The following is a 15294-nucleotide window of genomic DNA, read 5'->3' on the forward strand; positions in this document are numbered from 1 at the left end:
ATGATATTTACCTAGATTTGTCGAGATTTATCAGGTTTATCGAGTAGTTCCTTCATGCCAAGAGATTTGGTTCTGCATAGCTTTATTTATTTATATAAATCTAGTTTGAAAGGAGATCAGAGAATGAAGGCGTGGTTTGTAACAGAAGTCTGACCAAGTGACCTATGGTCTGATTATATGTCATTAACTGGAGCCTTCACGTATCTAAATTACTCAAAGAACTCCCATTCAGCCAGATGAATTCCACTCGCACCCCACATACAACACTTAAACAAGTATAAATCATGATCCGTCGTTTGGAAATTTGTGAACACACACACACACACACACACACACACACACACACACACTTTCTCCCCTATAGTCCCTCCCTCGTGCGGACAAGCACATGCACTGCCTCCATGTCTCACGCGCACACACACACACACACACACACATACGGTTTGACACAGGTTCAGTATTATATTATTATATAAAATAAAAAAAATGTATAAAATAACTATCAGCATTTTAGGCTATATAGAATAACTCATGCCAGGAAAAGGAGAATTCTGAAATCTCAGAGTAGGCTAAACAAGAGACCAGAGTTCACAATATGTCCGATGGCCCACTGCAATGCTGAAGTCATACGGTCAACTACCCTATACAGGCGGCTACTTCGATGAATGGCAAAATTATATATTTTAATAAGACACTGTTGCCTTTGCAAAAACATGCGGAACATTCATTTTCATGTTTAGGCTACTTCTGCACGCTTTGTGTCGGCTAGCAACATAGTGTGCAACCTATAGCCTAGTAGACTTGGTGGATTTTAATTACAATGACAATTAACGTTAGAGAATGCCAAGTGAATTTATTTGAAGCCAGCATAAAACTTGTCATAATTCCATTCCATATTGGCGCCATATTGCCGCCATATTTGATTTATGAAATGTAGATCCGTATCCTACAGGTGATTGATCATTCGAATGCCACTCACTACCATGATTCACTAGTAGATTAACTGCTCTCTATCCGTGATGGTATATTAGTTTGTTTATATTTTGTAAATAAATGTTTAAATTACAGAAAAAAATATCCTGTAGATCATCAGGCTATTTGCATTTACTACATCGAGCTAGGAAACCGTTTATAGGTCAGGTTACGTTGTGCGCAGTACTGGAAACAGGCCTAAACGTTTAAACGAAACATTTCTATTAGCCTAAGAAAAAACACAATTAAGACTTTTTTAAGTATTTGAATTAGGAATAGTTGAGCGTTCACACCCAGTTATGCATTCATAACAACGTTCATTGATATGACCTGACAGATCACAATCTATGATTTCAAAATATTATTAAATATTCACCAGGAAGTTTCTCACTCGACCAACAGATAGTTATTGAAAGACTCATGGCACTCAAAACATGCATACTGTGGCCAGAATCAATAGCATTGTACAATATGTTGTTATTTTATATAGTAATATAGGGTCAATTCTGGCTGTGCGCAGAAAATAACTGTTACCGTTTTGCGCAAAATATTGTCATAGCTCACGTAATTAGGAAAAAGGCTTTACATTAAGTGACCACTCACTCCAAACAAATATTTCTCAATACATATGGTACGAAATGAAATATTAAAGCCTTAACAGATATTCTATTTCAATTGTTATTCAAGAAGAGTAAACATATGCAGAACAAGAAACATGCGCACACATCAAAACAGCACAAAGTTGCAATATGTTTCCAATTGTTTTGTACATACAGATATTCATGCAATGCTTCTGCGTTTGGTATATATGTTCTAACGTCATTCCCCACGCGATGCAGTGCAGCACCCACAAAAGGAGAACACCAGCCATTAACCTAAAATACTCATTACTACACCAATCTGAGGATGTATGGTATGCTTTTCATATTCTAAATGACATTAATAAAAAAAAAAGTTAAGTCCGCCAATACTTGTGAGAGCCATTGACTTGTGGGAGCGTAAACACTCTGCAATGTGCTGCATGTCCCTCCTCTACAGCATTGTGATTGGTCTAGAGCAGCTTTGACGACATATATTAACCCAAGCAGTCCTAAAGATGAAGCTGTGACATGGAGATCAAACGAAGGAATTCTACCAGTGTGGAGCATTAAGCATGCACATTGCGTGCAACAACATCGACTGGGATTTGGGAACGTTTTGCAATTCAACATCTCACTTAATGAATTCCGCCACTGCTTTAAAACTCGAAAAAGACGAAGATAGGCGCGCCTGACAACGCTGAAGCTCTGCTGCTTGGACTGTGAGACTCTATTATGGCAAATGGGCACTCTCATGGCGCGAGTGGACAACGAAGAATTTGTGCGTAAGTAGTTCACTTCTGTTAGGCTATCCTGTTCATACGTTCAGGTTCACTCCAACGTCGAGAGTTCTTGCACTGGCTTGTATGTAAGTGAATGGAAACATTTAGGCCCACAATGGACAAACAAACGTCGCTGTTTATCGTGAAATAATACTGAAAATCCGCTACTTTATGAGTTGTATGGGGATCTTATCAGTGCTGAGAGCATCGGGAAACAATCGGATTTTTAAAAAATAATACGCGTCGCCATTCTTGGGTTGCTGCTGAACCGTTAGGTGTGTGTTACAATGAGTTTAGTTGGTGGATTCCCTCACCATCCGGTGATGCATCACGATGGCTACTCTTTTGCTGCTGCGGCAGCTGCCAGCCGCTGTCATGAAGAAAACCCGTACTTTCACGGTTGGCTCATAAGCCACCCGGAGATGTCGCCACCTGACTACAGTATGGCACCCTCCTATAGCCCCGACTACTCCGCCGGGCCGCCCGGACTGGACCACTCTCATTACGGAAGTGTTCCTGGGGCTGGCTCCGTCGGAATGGGACCCAGGCCAGTGAAGCGGAGACCCACGGCGAACCGCAAAGAGAGGCGCAGGACGCAGAGCATCAACAGCGCTTTTGCAGAACTCAGGGAGTGCATTCCCAATGTACCCGCGGACACGAAGCTGTCTAAAATCAAAACTCTCCGCTTGGCTACGAGCTATATTGCCTACCTCATGGACATTCTGGATAAAGACGAGCAAAACGGGGAGGCAGAGGCCTTCAAAGCGGAATTCAAAAAGACAGACGCAAAGGAAGACAGGCGAAAGAAAGAAATGGTAAGCAATACATATATGCATACGTTTTATTCTCAGTGTCACCGACGAGAACATTGTTGCATAGGCTACTATTTTGCTTAGAGAAGTGAAGCTAACAATCCTCATCTGTGATGTTGCAGAATTTTTTGAAGATGGAGTTTCTTGGTAAATATTAATACTATGAACAATTCAGTGGTAGGCTACAACTTAAACATGATTTTGGCTATTGTGATCCAACCTGTGCCATATGGCCAAAGAGCCAATGGCTGGCGGTAGGCTTTAGCAGGCATGTAGGCCCATGGGTACACGATTAGGCATTGTTCTAAGTAGGCTACATGTTAATCAAAATACATAAACCTAAACTACGTCTTTTGTCTTCAACAGAGTGAAATTTTGAAAAGTTCAGGGAGCAGCAATGACAAGAAAACCAAAGGACGAACTGGCTGGCCGCAGCACGTCTGGGCTTTGGAACTGAAACAGTGAAAAAAAAACTACCCATATCGCAGTCTTGAAGTGGCGTCCTTTAGACTTAATTTGTACTCTCACTTTATTTAACGGAATATTTATGTGCAATTTCCCGCAACGGAGAGTGGATATTTGAAGAAAACCATTCCATAATAAGAGAAGGCGACCCCCTTGGTAAGGGACTGTGTGTTGTCTAATTTGTGGTAAATGTTTCCTTGTCAATGTGTGATCCAAACAGAAGTGTTTACCACTAAGGTGTACGTGAAGTGTAGGTCTTTCTCTCCCTCTTTCTCTCTTTCTCTCTCTCTCTCTCTCTCTGGATATAAATAATATGATGTCTATTTGATATCCTGATGCATTTCAAGAAATGATTTAGTTGAAAATGTCATGAAGTGTTATGTTGTCATTTTGTGGTCGTATAGTATTTGCTGGTGTTTCAAACAGCTGTTGAGTCCACTGAAGTGCACTTCCGTCCAGAGACATGGAACTTAAATAATACTGCAGATGTAAACAATGTAATTAATTCAATAAACCACTGTGTTTTTAAACATCATAAAACCTTCGTGTTGCACATATTGTAAGCCACGCTAAATTGTAACATTACACACTGTAAGATCACCCAAAATAACAGCATAATATGGCTATTGTGTGTATGGATCTCACTAAAGAAGTTATTGTGGGTATTTTTTCACGTGAAATCTGAAGATGAAGTGGCAGTTATAAATATTTTAACAATGCATGTTCAAGTGACAGTCAACTCAAACAGCACCCATGTCATACATCTAAAACATGTCTTTGTTGTTAGCTTCCCACGCATTCTGCTGTCTGGTGTGTATATTCACACTTGAACTGTAGCTAAGTAAAGTCAATATTAAGTATAGGCTATATGATTATTGCAGCAAGTACATGTTTTTTTACTTTTAAATGTTTCATGCTCGACTTCGCAAAATCGACTATCTTTTCAAAGAGGCAGGGGTATATGTATGCATAGGCAACTGTACAGTCGCACAATGCCTTGTTTTTAAATCTTGTAAACACACGCATGTAGGAATCTTATATGGAACATTCAGTTCACATCTAACCCTGAAGGTTGAGTGAATAAATTAGCAGTAACGTTAACTGCTCTAGCAAATACTACTAATAATAACAATAATAATAATAATTGCATTTATGTTGCTCTATGTGCAAGCCCCCACAAATGTAACAATTGGTAGACCTATAGCCTAAACACGATTACACGTGTCATCTAAGTTTTTACGCATGTGGAATGAAATCTTATTATTCCTTATTGTGGATATTGAAAAATGCTTTCATTAAAATCTGATGCACTCATGAGGTTTATACGTTTTAAAAAGCCTTTAAGCTCACATGGCTATTATTTTAGAGAAAAACATGCCTAAACATAAACTTTTTATTTCAAAAAGCTTATTACAGGGTTCCATTGTTTGAAAATGCAGGCCGAATGTTTGATCTGTAAAGCTAGGCCTGTTTTTATCGTATTGACAGCGTACTTTAATATAGAGAAAGGCACGTATTATAATCGCAAACCATTGAAAGCCATAAGTGTAATCTATACCATCACTGAAGCGATAAATAAAATAAAGCAAAGACGAATAAATCAGTGGAAATCCAACGGTGAGTTGGGCTTCTCTGATACTCCGTTTTCGCTCCAATCGCAGAAGGCGCAGACATTTCGGAGCCTAAAGAAAATGCTCGTGACGTTAAGAGCAGGGGGCTGAGGAGGGTCAGGATAAGGTGGTCTCTGAAGAAGGAAAGGTCGGCTATCGGATGCGCATGTGATTGATAGCGTGTCGATCAAAATGTGGGGTTGATGTGTGCTCACCCTGTCTCTGTGGACAGAGGAGGTACGGCTCGCGTTTTTCTGGTCTTTACGAATTTTTAACATTTCAGTGTGTATTGTTGAGACGTGAGTCACTTAGGCCTTCATTCCTCGTGAGTTTGTTATTGAATTGATAGATACACTACGCCAAGTGGACAGTACGAACGCGTTTAAGCCTTGCATAGACTAGATAGATAGATAGATAGATAGATAGATACGTTATTGATCCCCAGGGGAAATTCAAGACTACATGAAAACAGAAATTAAAAACGCACTTTTTATTTTCAATACAACACTTTTCTCATTAAACAGGGGAGTTTTTGTTTAAACAGGACGTAGGCCTTGGTGTAGGCCTACAGACCTACTCATAAGTCCATAGAAATGTGGCATAGTCAGTCTGTACAATTGACGGATCGCTCTGTTGATAATCATAGATAATTTGTTGTCTCTGTCAAGATGGCGTCCAAGATAGCAGGCCTATTAACAGGTCGCAATGTTGATTAAAGGATAAGGTAATCCTGTGACCTCATCATGACCTGCTATTGTAGCACAAATCGTTCAACTGGAGAGAGGAATTGTTAAAAAAAATAACTTGTTTCTCTCAATGATTTTAGGCCCCTCTCACACATTTTCCCCACTGCTCTCAGAGTACGACCTAATTATTACTCGACTGTATGCAATGCATTTTTTGAACACATGGCAAACTGTTTCATGGGCAAATAACTACACTGCTGCGACACACGCACCATTCATTTATAATCTAACTCTGACTTTTTAAGCACCTACTATCAGAATCATTCGGTGTCCTTTATTTATTATAACACTTGTATATAGACATACACCTTTGGAACTTTTAGGCCCACTTTTATGCCCAATGAGAAGTAAATGTTTTACACTAACCGGATTTTAAAGCATGTGGACCAAATAAGATTCTTTTCCTGGTATCTGTGACATCTGTGAACGATTAGTTCATAAGGCCCTCCTCCAGATCACCCCCCTCCCTGCTATAAGGCTGGTAGACATACTGACGTCAGATCAGACGGTGGAGACATCCTGCCCCTGCACGTAATGACGCCATACCTTCAAAACGCAAGGTCCTTCCTCAACCTTATCAGAATATAGTGAAAAATGTCTGTCCATTGAACAATTACTTTTGGATTTTCTGCCAGGTTGGCTTTGTGCAGTTCAAACATACTGCTCCGAAAAAACGGCAACATTTATTATGGCTACATTTCCCATGTATCATGCTATCATTAATATAATGTAGAAACAGAAATATTTTGTACAGTATCAGTACAGTGCCACTATTACTACTACTGATAATAATAATAATAATAATAATAATAATTCAATCAGGAAACATTAATTGTAACCACGCGACTATCCATAAAGTCTGCGTTATGGAACTGTGTAACACATTTAATGTGTTCTTTCAGATGCGTGCGCTAAAAATATGCCCACAGAGCTCAAGGTTATATTTACTTTAGGCGTTAGAGTATATTCAGGGAAGCGTACATCATAGCATACGATACTGTAGTTTGTAGGTCATAAATGCTATACATCAGTAGCCTAACAGGTTCAATATTCTCGTTTTGGTTTATTAGGCTTCCTAATTTTCAGGCTATTATGAATGAAGTGCAGTATGTAAAGACAAATGTCTTGGGCTATCCAAGAGCCTTGAAATATGCAATGTTTCTGAATCACCATTAATGGGACGTTAAACTAAACAAGTGACCGCGTTAGGCCTGTTTATGTAATAGGCCTGTGTAATGCTGTAGCCTCTTGGTGCACACGCTTCCAATCTGTGGAAACGACCTGTCAAGCCGCAGTAGAAGCAGATCTAGTATCAAATAAATTAGTATAATTGGCGAAAAAAGATAACCAAATATTACAATTTTATTTCAACAACCATTTTATATTTAGATTATGTTTAACTGATGCCGTTTAGAATTTTGATGTTTGTTTTATTTTGTGAACCTATCAACTGAGAGGGGCTTAATCTATAAATGCTGAACCAATGCAAACCAATTTCTGCGCACACTCGGGGTTGCTTATAAGCTAACCTGTTTTTTGGGGAACTGGCTATTGCTGCATTGATGTGCAATGTCATTACGATGAGCGCAACTTCTCCAAAAATACAGCACCAGTCCAGCACCATCATGAATCTCTACACGACGTAGGTTACTCGCTGCTGATGACTTCGTAAATATAGCTGTAAAAGAAGACAAGCAGACAATCGAGCTCTTTTGCCGAACTGTACTTTTTGGAAAATGCTGTGCAGAGGATCAGGCCTGTGCCCTATGGTGCTGTCAGTTGTGACAGTTCCCAGATGGAGCCCGCTACTGTATGTGAGATTGAGTTTCTCACAAAAAACTCCCTCTCCACCCAAACCGTCTTCAAAAACCTTGTTCAGGCACTCCAGTACGCTGGCTCCCCAGACACTGACTCCTCTGCCGGAGAACCGGTGGCATACCGGACGAAACTCATATAGCCGGGATGAACATCACAGTTGAATGGTGGACAAATCTACATAACTCCGTCGCCTTGGGTAAGTTCAACAATGTTATGCATATTTATATTTAAATATTGAGCACGCATATTGCCTGAAATGATGACGATGATACTACTACTACTACTAATAATAATAATAATAATAATAATAATAATAATAACAATAATAATAATAATAATGCATTTATGATGAATTTAAAGTTTTAAAGTTTAACTCACAATCGAGCCACAACTTCACCTGAAATTACGCTAATGTTAAATACACAAGTAAAACGTAGGCTAATTCATTTTATACGGAGTCAAAAATTAGTTTTATCCTTTTTAGATTTTACATTATGTTGCTGTTACTTTTAATGTCCATGTTATGCATATGGCCGGTATACTGATCCATGCATACGGTATCTACTCAGAGCAGGTTCAGTTGAATCCACTGGCAACAATTTCATAGGGATGCGGGTTGAGTTGACCTACTTTTGGTTGTGACTGCTTCGAATGCGTCCTTTCCTCCTGCGAATGACTTTTATTCCTTCGACTGGAATTAGAGGCCATATTTGTTTCCCATAGCTTAACGGGGGATTGGGAGATTTGACATAGGCCTACACCGCAGATCCATCAATCTGTGAATTATGCGTGACTTTATCATGATACAGCTTGGAATTGTTTGAAAATATACAGAATATCACCATTTGCCTGTTAGTTAGTGAGAGTGCAAGTATGAGTAGAGGTAGACCTCCCAAGTGGATGCGGCATGCGTGTCATTTCAAGGGACTCCGCTAACACTCCATTTCTCCGGCGAAGCAGGAGGCGACTGTTCTGTTTTGTCGGTGATAAACATTTAAAACCTTTAAACGGGAGCATAAATCTAGTCCTGACCGTGCGAAAAACACTCAGCAGAAAATGGCCTCTTTCTTTAACCATTAGATCCAGGTGAGCCGCGGTATTTGGTGTTTAAACCATGTTTAACTGTTTTATTTCCAAGGGATTAAAATATGGCTTTGATAAATGTTAAATAAGCATGTGGAACTGAGGTGTGGCCTTAGTTTGTCGATTCAGTTATGCAGAATAATCGGGATCTTTTCTGCGCACAATACTGAGGAGCACGAACACATGTTTGACTTTAAATGATCAATGTCCCAAAAGATCCTTAAGAAAAGAGTATCTTAATGAATTTGATTTTACTGCAATTCTTGAAATATGGAGTTTATCCATTAGATGTTGTGAACCGATTATTCAAAGGCAAAATGAAATCTCCATGACAGGCCATGGCGAACTAGAGAGAAAGAGAGATACTTCTATCAATCGCCGGCAGGTCTCCCCCTTTCCAAAAGACTGAGAACTAATATCATGTAATGCTCAATTGTTCTACTATCTGAATTACTCCAATAGGGCAACCGGGACCATAGTACTGAGCGGTGCAAATATAAATCCGCTTTCTTGACCACTGCTACTTTTCCAAATGGTTTAGTGACCAACTTTCATGTGAATAATTACGACCTACATCATTATAGGTGGACACTAGACCCGTGCCATTAGATTTAATAGTTGTGTTTTTTCAACTAAATACCGTAAATGGTCACCCAATGACCTCTAATGATCTTTATAGCCGATGCAGAGCCCAATGTATAGGTATATGATTTGAAATGCGATTCTCCAAAAAAAAGGCTCTTATCTTCATTATGAAGTTCAGCGCTTCAGACTCAACGTCAACGCATTATAAGCTAATATAGGCCTAATTCAAAGCACTAATCGACTGCCTGAGTTTATTTATTTATTTATTTATTTATTTTGACAGATAAGGATGATGGCATCATGGCAACAAAACAAAAACAAACAAAAATCAATTAAATACATGTGGGAAAAGCAGAAATCCCTGTGCACAGCTTGGCTACTTCAGGTTACCAGGTGCTGATGGGTTGCAGGAACATAGGAGTCAAAATGTCAAAGTAGCCACCGCACACTGAAATAGTCGAGTGGTTGTTTTATTAAGAGCGAACTCTTCGCTCTTAATAAATCAATCAATGAAATACATGTATTAATAAATAAAACAAACAGAATATAATAATAATGTAGCCTACTGCACTCAAAATGTAGGTCTATTTATCTGTGACTCATGCTGGCCAAGTGATTCTCTCGGATCTCCATGTTTTTCAGAAGGCCTGTATTAGGCTACTAGTTAGCTTAAACCCGCCCATTCATGTTTGCTGTAGCACCATGAAGGACGGCTGGCAAATGTGTAAACTTGCGTTATATTAAATAAAATAGCTTGGCATTGGAAAGGAATCACGTCGACCAGTCGAGAAAGCGTCGAAGAAGGCATATGGTCCAGGCAGCCTATAAATAGGCTTTTCGGCATATAAAATGTAAGTAGAATCCACGTCAGATTAACATAATAGGATAATACCAATAATAATAATAATAATAATAATAATATCAAATAATTGTATCTAGATAATTAGGCTATACCTATTAAGTATGTAGGCCTAGATATATATGGCGAGCCGTTTCGAAAAATGCAAAATTCGTGCGTAATACTCTAGGTTTTACTGTGCTTGAGCATGACAATGCATCGCCTATTCGACTTTGTCAATTGTGTCTCGGTAACGAGTCAAATCCGCAAATGCGTGCATGTGAGGGTTGTCATATTTGCCGTAAGGTCATCTTAATTCGTCACTGAAGACCACTTTAAATACTTGTAACATCAAGGTTACCAACTCAACCAGCGGCTTGAAGAGTTGAAGTGCATTATGCGCTCTGTTCGTCAGAAGATTTGTCTGTCAAGCCAGCAGTGCATTGTTTTAATTCTGTGAATTGTCTGCTGTTTATAGTGATGCAACACCTACATTCAATCATTTACTCCAAGAGAATAAACTATTTTATTCGAAAAATACAGCAACATGTATATGTAATATGACTTTATCTAAATGCTTTGAATAATTAATCATATAATCACCAGATGTCACTCTCAAGTCACAGCAGGAAGTACTGCCATCTTGCTTACAGATGGGACTGGTTTTGGATAATCCATGGGCCAGACATCACCAACCTACCTTTCCCCGATGGCCCTGATGCCGCTTGAAATAAAGGGACACAAACCAGGTCATTGTTTATACAAATATATGTCTGTGTGTGTGCGTGCGTGCGTGCGTGCGTGTGTTTGTGTGTGTCCATCTAAGCATTTTTGTGTTTCTCCTTAAATCTGACTGTATGCCTTCACCTCTGCTTATGGGTAGCCTGCATTTGCATTTGAGTCCTCTGTCCTTTTGTCTTCCACAGCTAAATACACAGCCTCATGCCTTCATCGATATACTCCCAAGCTGATGGAAACATCTGTTAGTGTGCAGAGATTGTGTGACTGTACCTAGGGCCAGTATAAATGACTTCATATGGCATGCTGGAAAATATGAAAGAGATTAATTCATTTCAGACTAGGTTGCGGGTCTGGTAACAGTAGGTCAAGGGCAAAGCCAATAAGCAGAGCCAATGAGTCTCTCCAAGAATCCAGCCAACTGACTGTATTTAGCTTTGTTCTAAAACATCTACCCTATCCGATACCCTAAGATACAGTATGTAGCTGAAGCTGCATTGTGTTAAAAACACTTTCAATAATAAAGCATCAAGGAAATATCAGTTAACATATGGTGAATCACATCCGCCTATAAATCCTGTCACTAGTAGGTTTTGATGATGGTGGCTTTAGTGCATACTATAGACTCTGTCAACTGCATGAACAATCATGTGCGTTTCTAAAGCCTTTCTGGTGGCACAGAAAACAACATTGACCTAATGATAATTTGGGAACAAAAAAATCAATAAATAAATAAATCGACATTTTGTAGGACAATACACTAAAATCTGATTAATTTTCATTTCAGAGTATCTGAGTTGGTTTTGAAAGTTTCAACCGGAAATCCTCAAGGAGCAGATTGAAAGGGTCTATAAGGAGTATGCTGACAACGTTATTTTGTTGTTTGTGTCTACGTTAGTTTGGCAACATTAAATACAAAAGAACTGAATGTCACACGTATTTGCCTATGTCAACAGGAGTGATACCTGAGGCTTGTGACCTCCATATATCTACTATCCTATAACATTTGAAAGGTGGAAAACAGTAGCTCCTCTTAAGGTTACGCCAGCGGTCTATCTTCAGATATAAACAACAGACTATCATAGATGAGTAAATGCTATCAGTTGTGTGAAGTGATGCAGACACCTCAAACCTCTGTGTTCCTTTTCTTCTGGATGTATGGAGCGGCAGTTTGTACACATGGTAGGACAAGTGGCTCATTAGTGGCGCAGGATGGCGGAGAGGGGTGACTGTGTGCTCCCCCGGCTAGCTCCTGCTGTCAGTCAGTCCAGGCTTCTCTGGATGGAGCATCCGGGGCCAGGTTCCCCTCTCATTCATCATGGGCAGTAATGGAGAGTTTCTGGAGCGCCCTGTGGCTGCCTGTGTTAAACCACAGCGATGACAGCCATCCCCTTTCTCCCTCTCTTTCTTTCTGTGTCTCTGAGTTTATCCCTGTTCCCCCATTTCTCTCTCTCTCACTCACTTTCTCTCTCTGCCTCTTCTTACCAAGTTCCACCCTGTTGCACTTCTTAGGAGCTGAAAGAATTACTTACAAAATCCCATGTATAGAACTTCTCCTCCCTCACTTTCACACACCCTTCATACACACAAACACACACACACACAAACACACACACACACACACACACACACACACATTCACATATATGATTGCTTTCATTTCACGCTCCAAAACCCTGGTTCCTCCGGAAAGCAATTCCTTTGCACACAGCACATAAGACACCCCTGAACTGTCACCAGAGATGATTTATGAGCACACATACATATTTTTTTTGTCTGGCATACTTCCTGGTTTTAATTAACTAGATGAACACGTTATTTTCATGCTCTTTTAAATATTACAATCGTGAATAGTAACTCACCTTGAGTTCATAGGAGATGAAAGCATGCTTCTTACAGTCTACTCAGCTGCATCCCTGGCTGACCTTTGACCCCCGTGATACCCACTTATGTCCATGACCCAAAGTGCAGATCTGAGCTACCAGACATTTGTCTCAAGCCTTTTCAATGAGTCAGCCTTAACAGGTTAAGCCCACATAATACCACATGGTATATTTTTTGTTCTTGCTTATTGAGATCAAAAGGGGCTGCCTGCTGCACCAAGGACTGCCCAATCATTTGTCTCACGAGTGTCACGTTCCTTCTACCGAAAATAGCATTCCAGCGTCACACATGTTCCATGGCCTGTTTCCTAGTCCGTCCATCCAACCCCAACCCCACCGCCACCACCACCACCCAATTTACCCCTCTTTGGTGATGCTGGAAAATCTGAAACATACTTTCTTAATTGTGAAACGTGATGTAAGAGTAAAACAATATGTTGTGTCAGGGCCTCGTTTCCCAATGACGATTAATAGCAGTTAGGCCTATGTCAAAACATACGTGAACGAATACGCCATGCTCAAGTGCTAGCTTAACGGAGCTGTCCATGTAAACGGTGCTGAAATATAACCTAATTTGGCGTTATCAAGATGACGCAACATCTGCCTTTGATGTGACCTATAGGCTACATGCTAATTGAGTTAAAGGCGAAATCTGCATGTTGACGAATAGTTTAAATGTTTCCAGAGTTGGCATCTCTCTCTCTTTCTCTCTCTCTCAAGGTTGAATTGTTCGAAACCGTTGAAAGCATAGCATAGCCTACTCTTGCAGAATTTATTCACCAATCTCGTCCACTTTCTGCTTCGACTTGTGAGCTGAGTGTTGGCTACAGTATAATATCTGCCTTATTCACCATATTTGCCAGTGTCGTCATATTTCAGTGAACTAATAAATATATTTTTTAAAGATAAAAGATTATCGACTGGTCTACAACAAAACATAATAGCTAAGACCTAGGAGGAGAATGTCGGCTACTGTTGCATTATTGTGAGGTGTAATTACCTTCTATGTCCTGTTGGTGACCCCGGGTGAAAACATCCTGTGTTATGAAGCTCTAGCCATCTACTTCCGAACACGCGTAGGCTAAATATCTAGTTTTGAAGTTAGCTATTAAGTTATTCGGGAAACGTTTCGAAATTGTTAGATGGTTCATAAGAGATTCCTCTTTTAATTGGCGCTTTAATTGGTGCTTTTTGGGGAAACCCGATCAGAAGTCCTTGTTTTTATAAAATATGGACTTCGAGTTACCGTCCAAGCCTCACGTTTTACAAAGTGTCAAGTTTTACAAACGTGACAATTTGAACTGTGAAAATTAGGGTAGCCTATAGCTGTCAACTTCATATTTTACAGAGACTGAAATAATGCTCTTAGTTTTGCTACAGGCTTCTATCACTATTAGACTAAGGTTATTTTCATCCTCACTGGGAATAAAAACATTTCTCTTTGGAATCGAATTGGTAGTTTTTGATAAGCTTTACCTAAAGTGCAGGGCCTAGATAATCTAGAAAAAAAAGTGCACTGACTGCCTGAAAAAAAAAAGTAGGCCTATACACCGGTAGTGATGAGATAATGCTAGTATAGCATAGTAGGCTACACTACGCCTTAAAAGCGGCCTGTGCAATCCGTGCATTCGTAGCTCGAAATTTCATATTTTCAGGAAAAAAACTTTTCTAAGGCAATACAAAATTTGGATGAACGCACACTGTCTTTTGATAACACATTGGTTAATTTCTCAAACATTAATTTTACTATGTAGAAAAAGACAACGAAAACGTCAAACTGCGTCAAACTGCAATACGGCCTATAAAAAGAATATTGAGACTACAGGCAACAATGCGAATTTCTTACTCTGTAAGCCGCCTTGAGAAATGTGAATATTTTTCTCAATCTATAGGCCTATGAAATATCTACATCTAGCCTATATCTTTCAATATCTACACGAATCTATATATTCATATCGTTGTGTATCCATGAACAATACAATTAATTGAACTGCTTGCCTTTATATCAGCATTATCGTAGATATCGTGCCGTGTAATTTGATAATTCCCATGCATTAATGTATGAAATGGAAATAATTGTTAAAAGAAGAAATTATTCTTTCCTTCAGTGAGGTACAGGTTTCGTTGCGCATTTTGTGAATTAAATCGGATTGCGTGTGTTAACAGGGTAGGCCGACGATTTAATGTTTGACTGCTCCACTCTCATGAACCATGCCTTTCAAGACCATGTGGCCTATTGATTTAATAGGTAGGTGGCAGATTGATTTCTGACCGCTTGGCCCCCAGTTTATTGGTCACACAAGTCCGCTGGTCTGGTAGGCACTTGATGGTCTCTCACGGGTGGCCCGAGACCCTGGACAACCGTGCGGTCCACCACACCCCAC

The 15294-nt window shown here is 39.7% G+C and overlaps 1 protein-coding gene and 1 long non-coding RNA gene across 2 annotated transcripts; both read left to right on the plus strand.

Moving 5' to 3' along the window:
* The first annotated feature begins 2075 nt into the window (after positions 1-2075).
* hand2 (heart and neural crest derivatives expressed 2) lies at positions 2076-4144 on the plus strand. The gene is made up of 2 exons (XM_042108604.1): positions 2076-3147; positions 3511-4144. The coding sequence occupies exons 1-2, from the start codon at positions 2620-2622 to the stop codon at positions 3607-3609; spliced, it is 627 nt and encodes a 208-aa protein (XP_041964538.1). The 5' UTR covers positions 2076-2619; the 3' UTR covers positions 3610-4144.
* Positions 4145-7844: 3700 nt separating this feature from the next.
* Positions 7845-11806, plus strand: LOC121722584. Its single transcript, XR_006034885.1, has 3 exons — positions 7845-7979; positions 10896-11038; positions 11216-11806. It is a non-coding gene; the product is annotated as an uncharacterized LOC121722584 (long non-coding RNA).
* Positions 11807-15294: the final 3488 nt, after the last annotated feature.

Source organism: Alosa sapidissima, chromosome 1 (genome assembly GCF_018492685.1).
Source record: "Alosa sapidissima isolate fAloSap1 chromosome 1, fAloSap1.pri, whole genome shotgun sequence".
Taxonomy (NCBI): Eukaryota; Metazoa; Chordata; class Actinopteri; order Clupeiformes; family Clupeidae; genus Alosa; species Alosa sapidissima.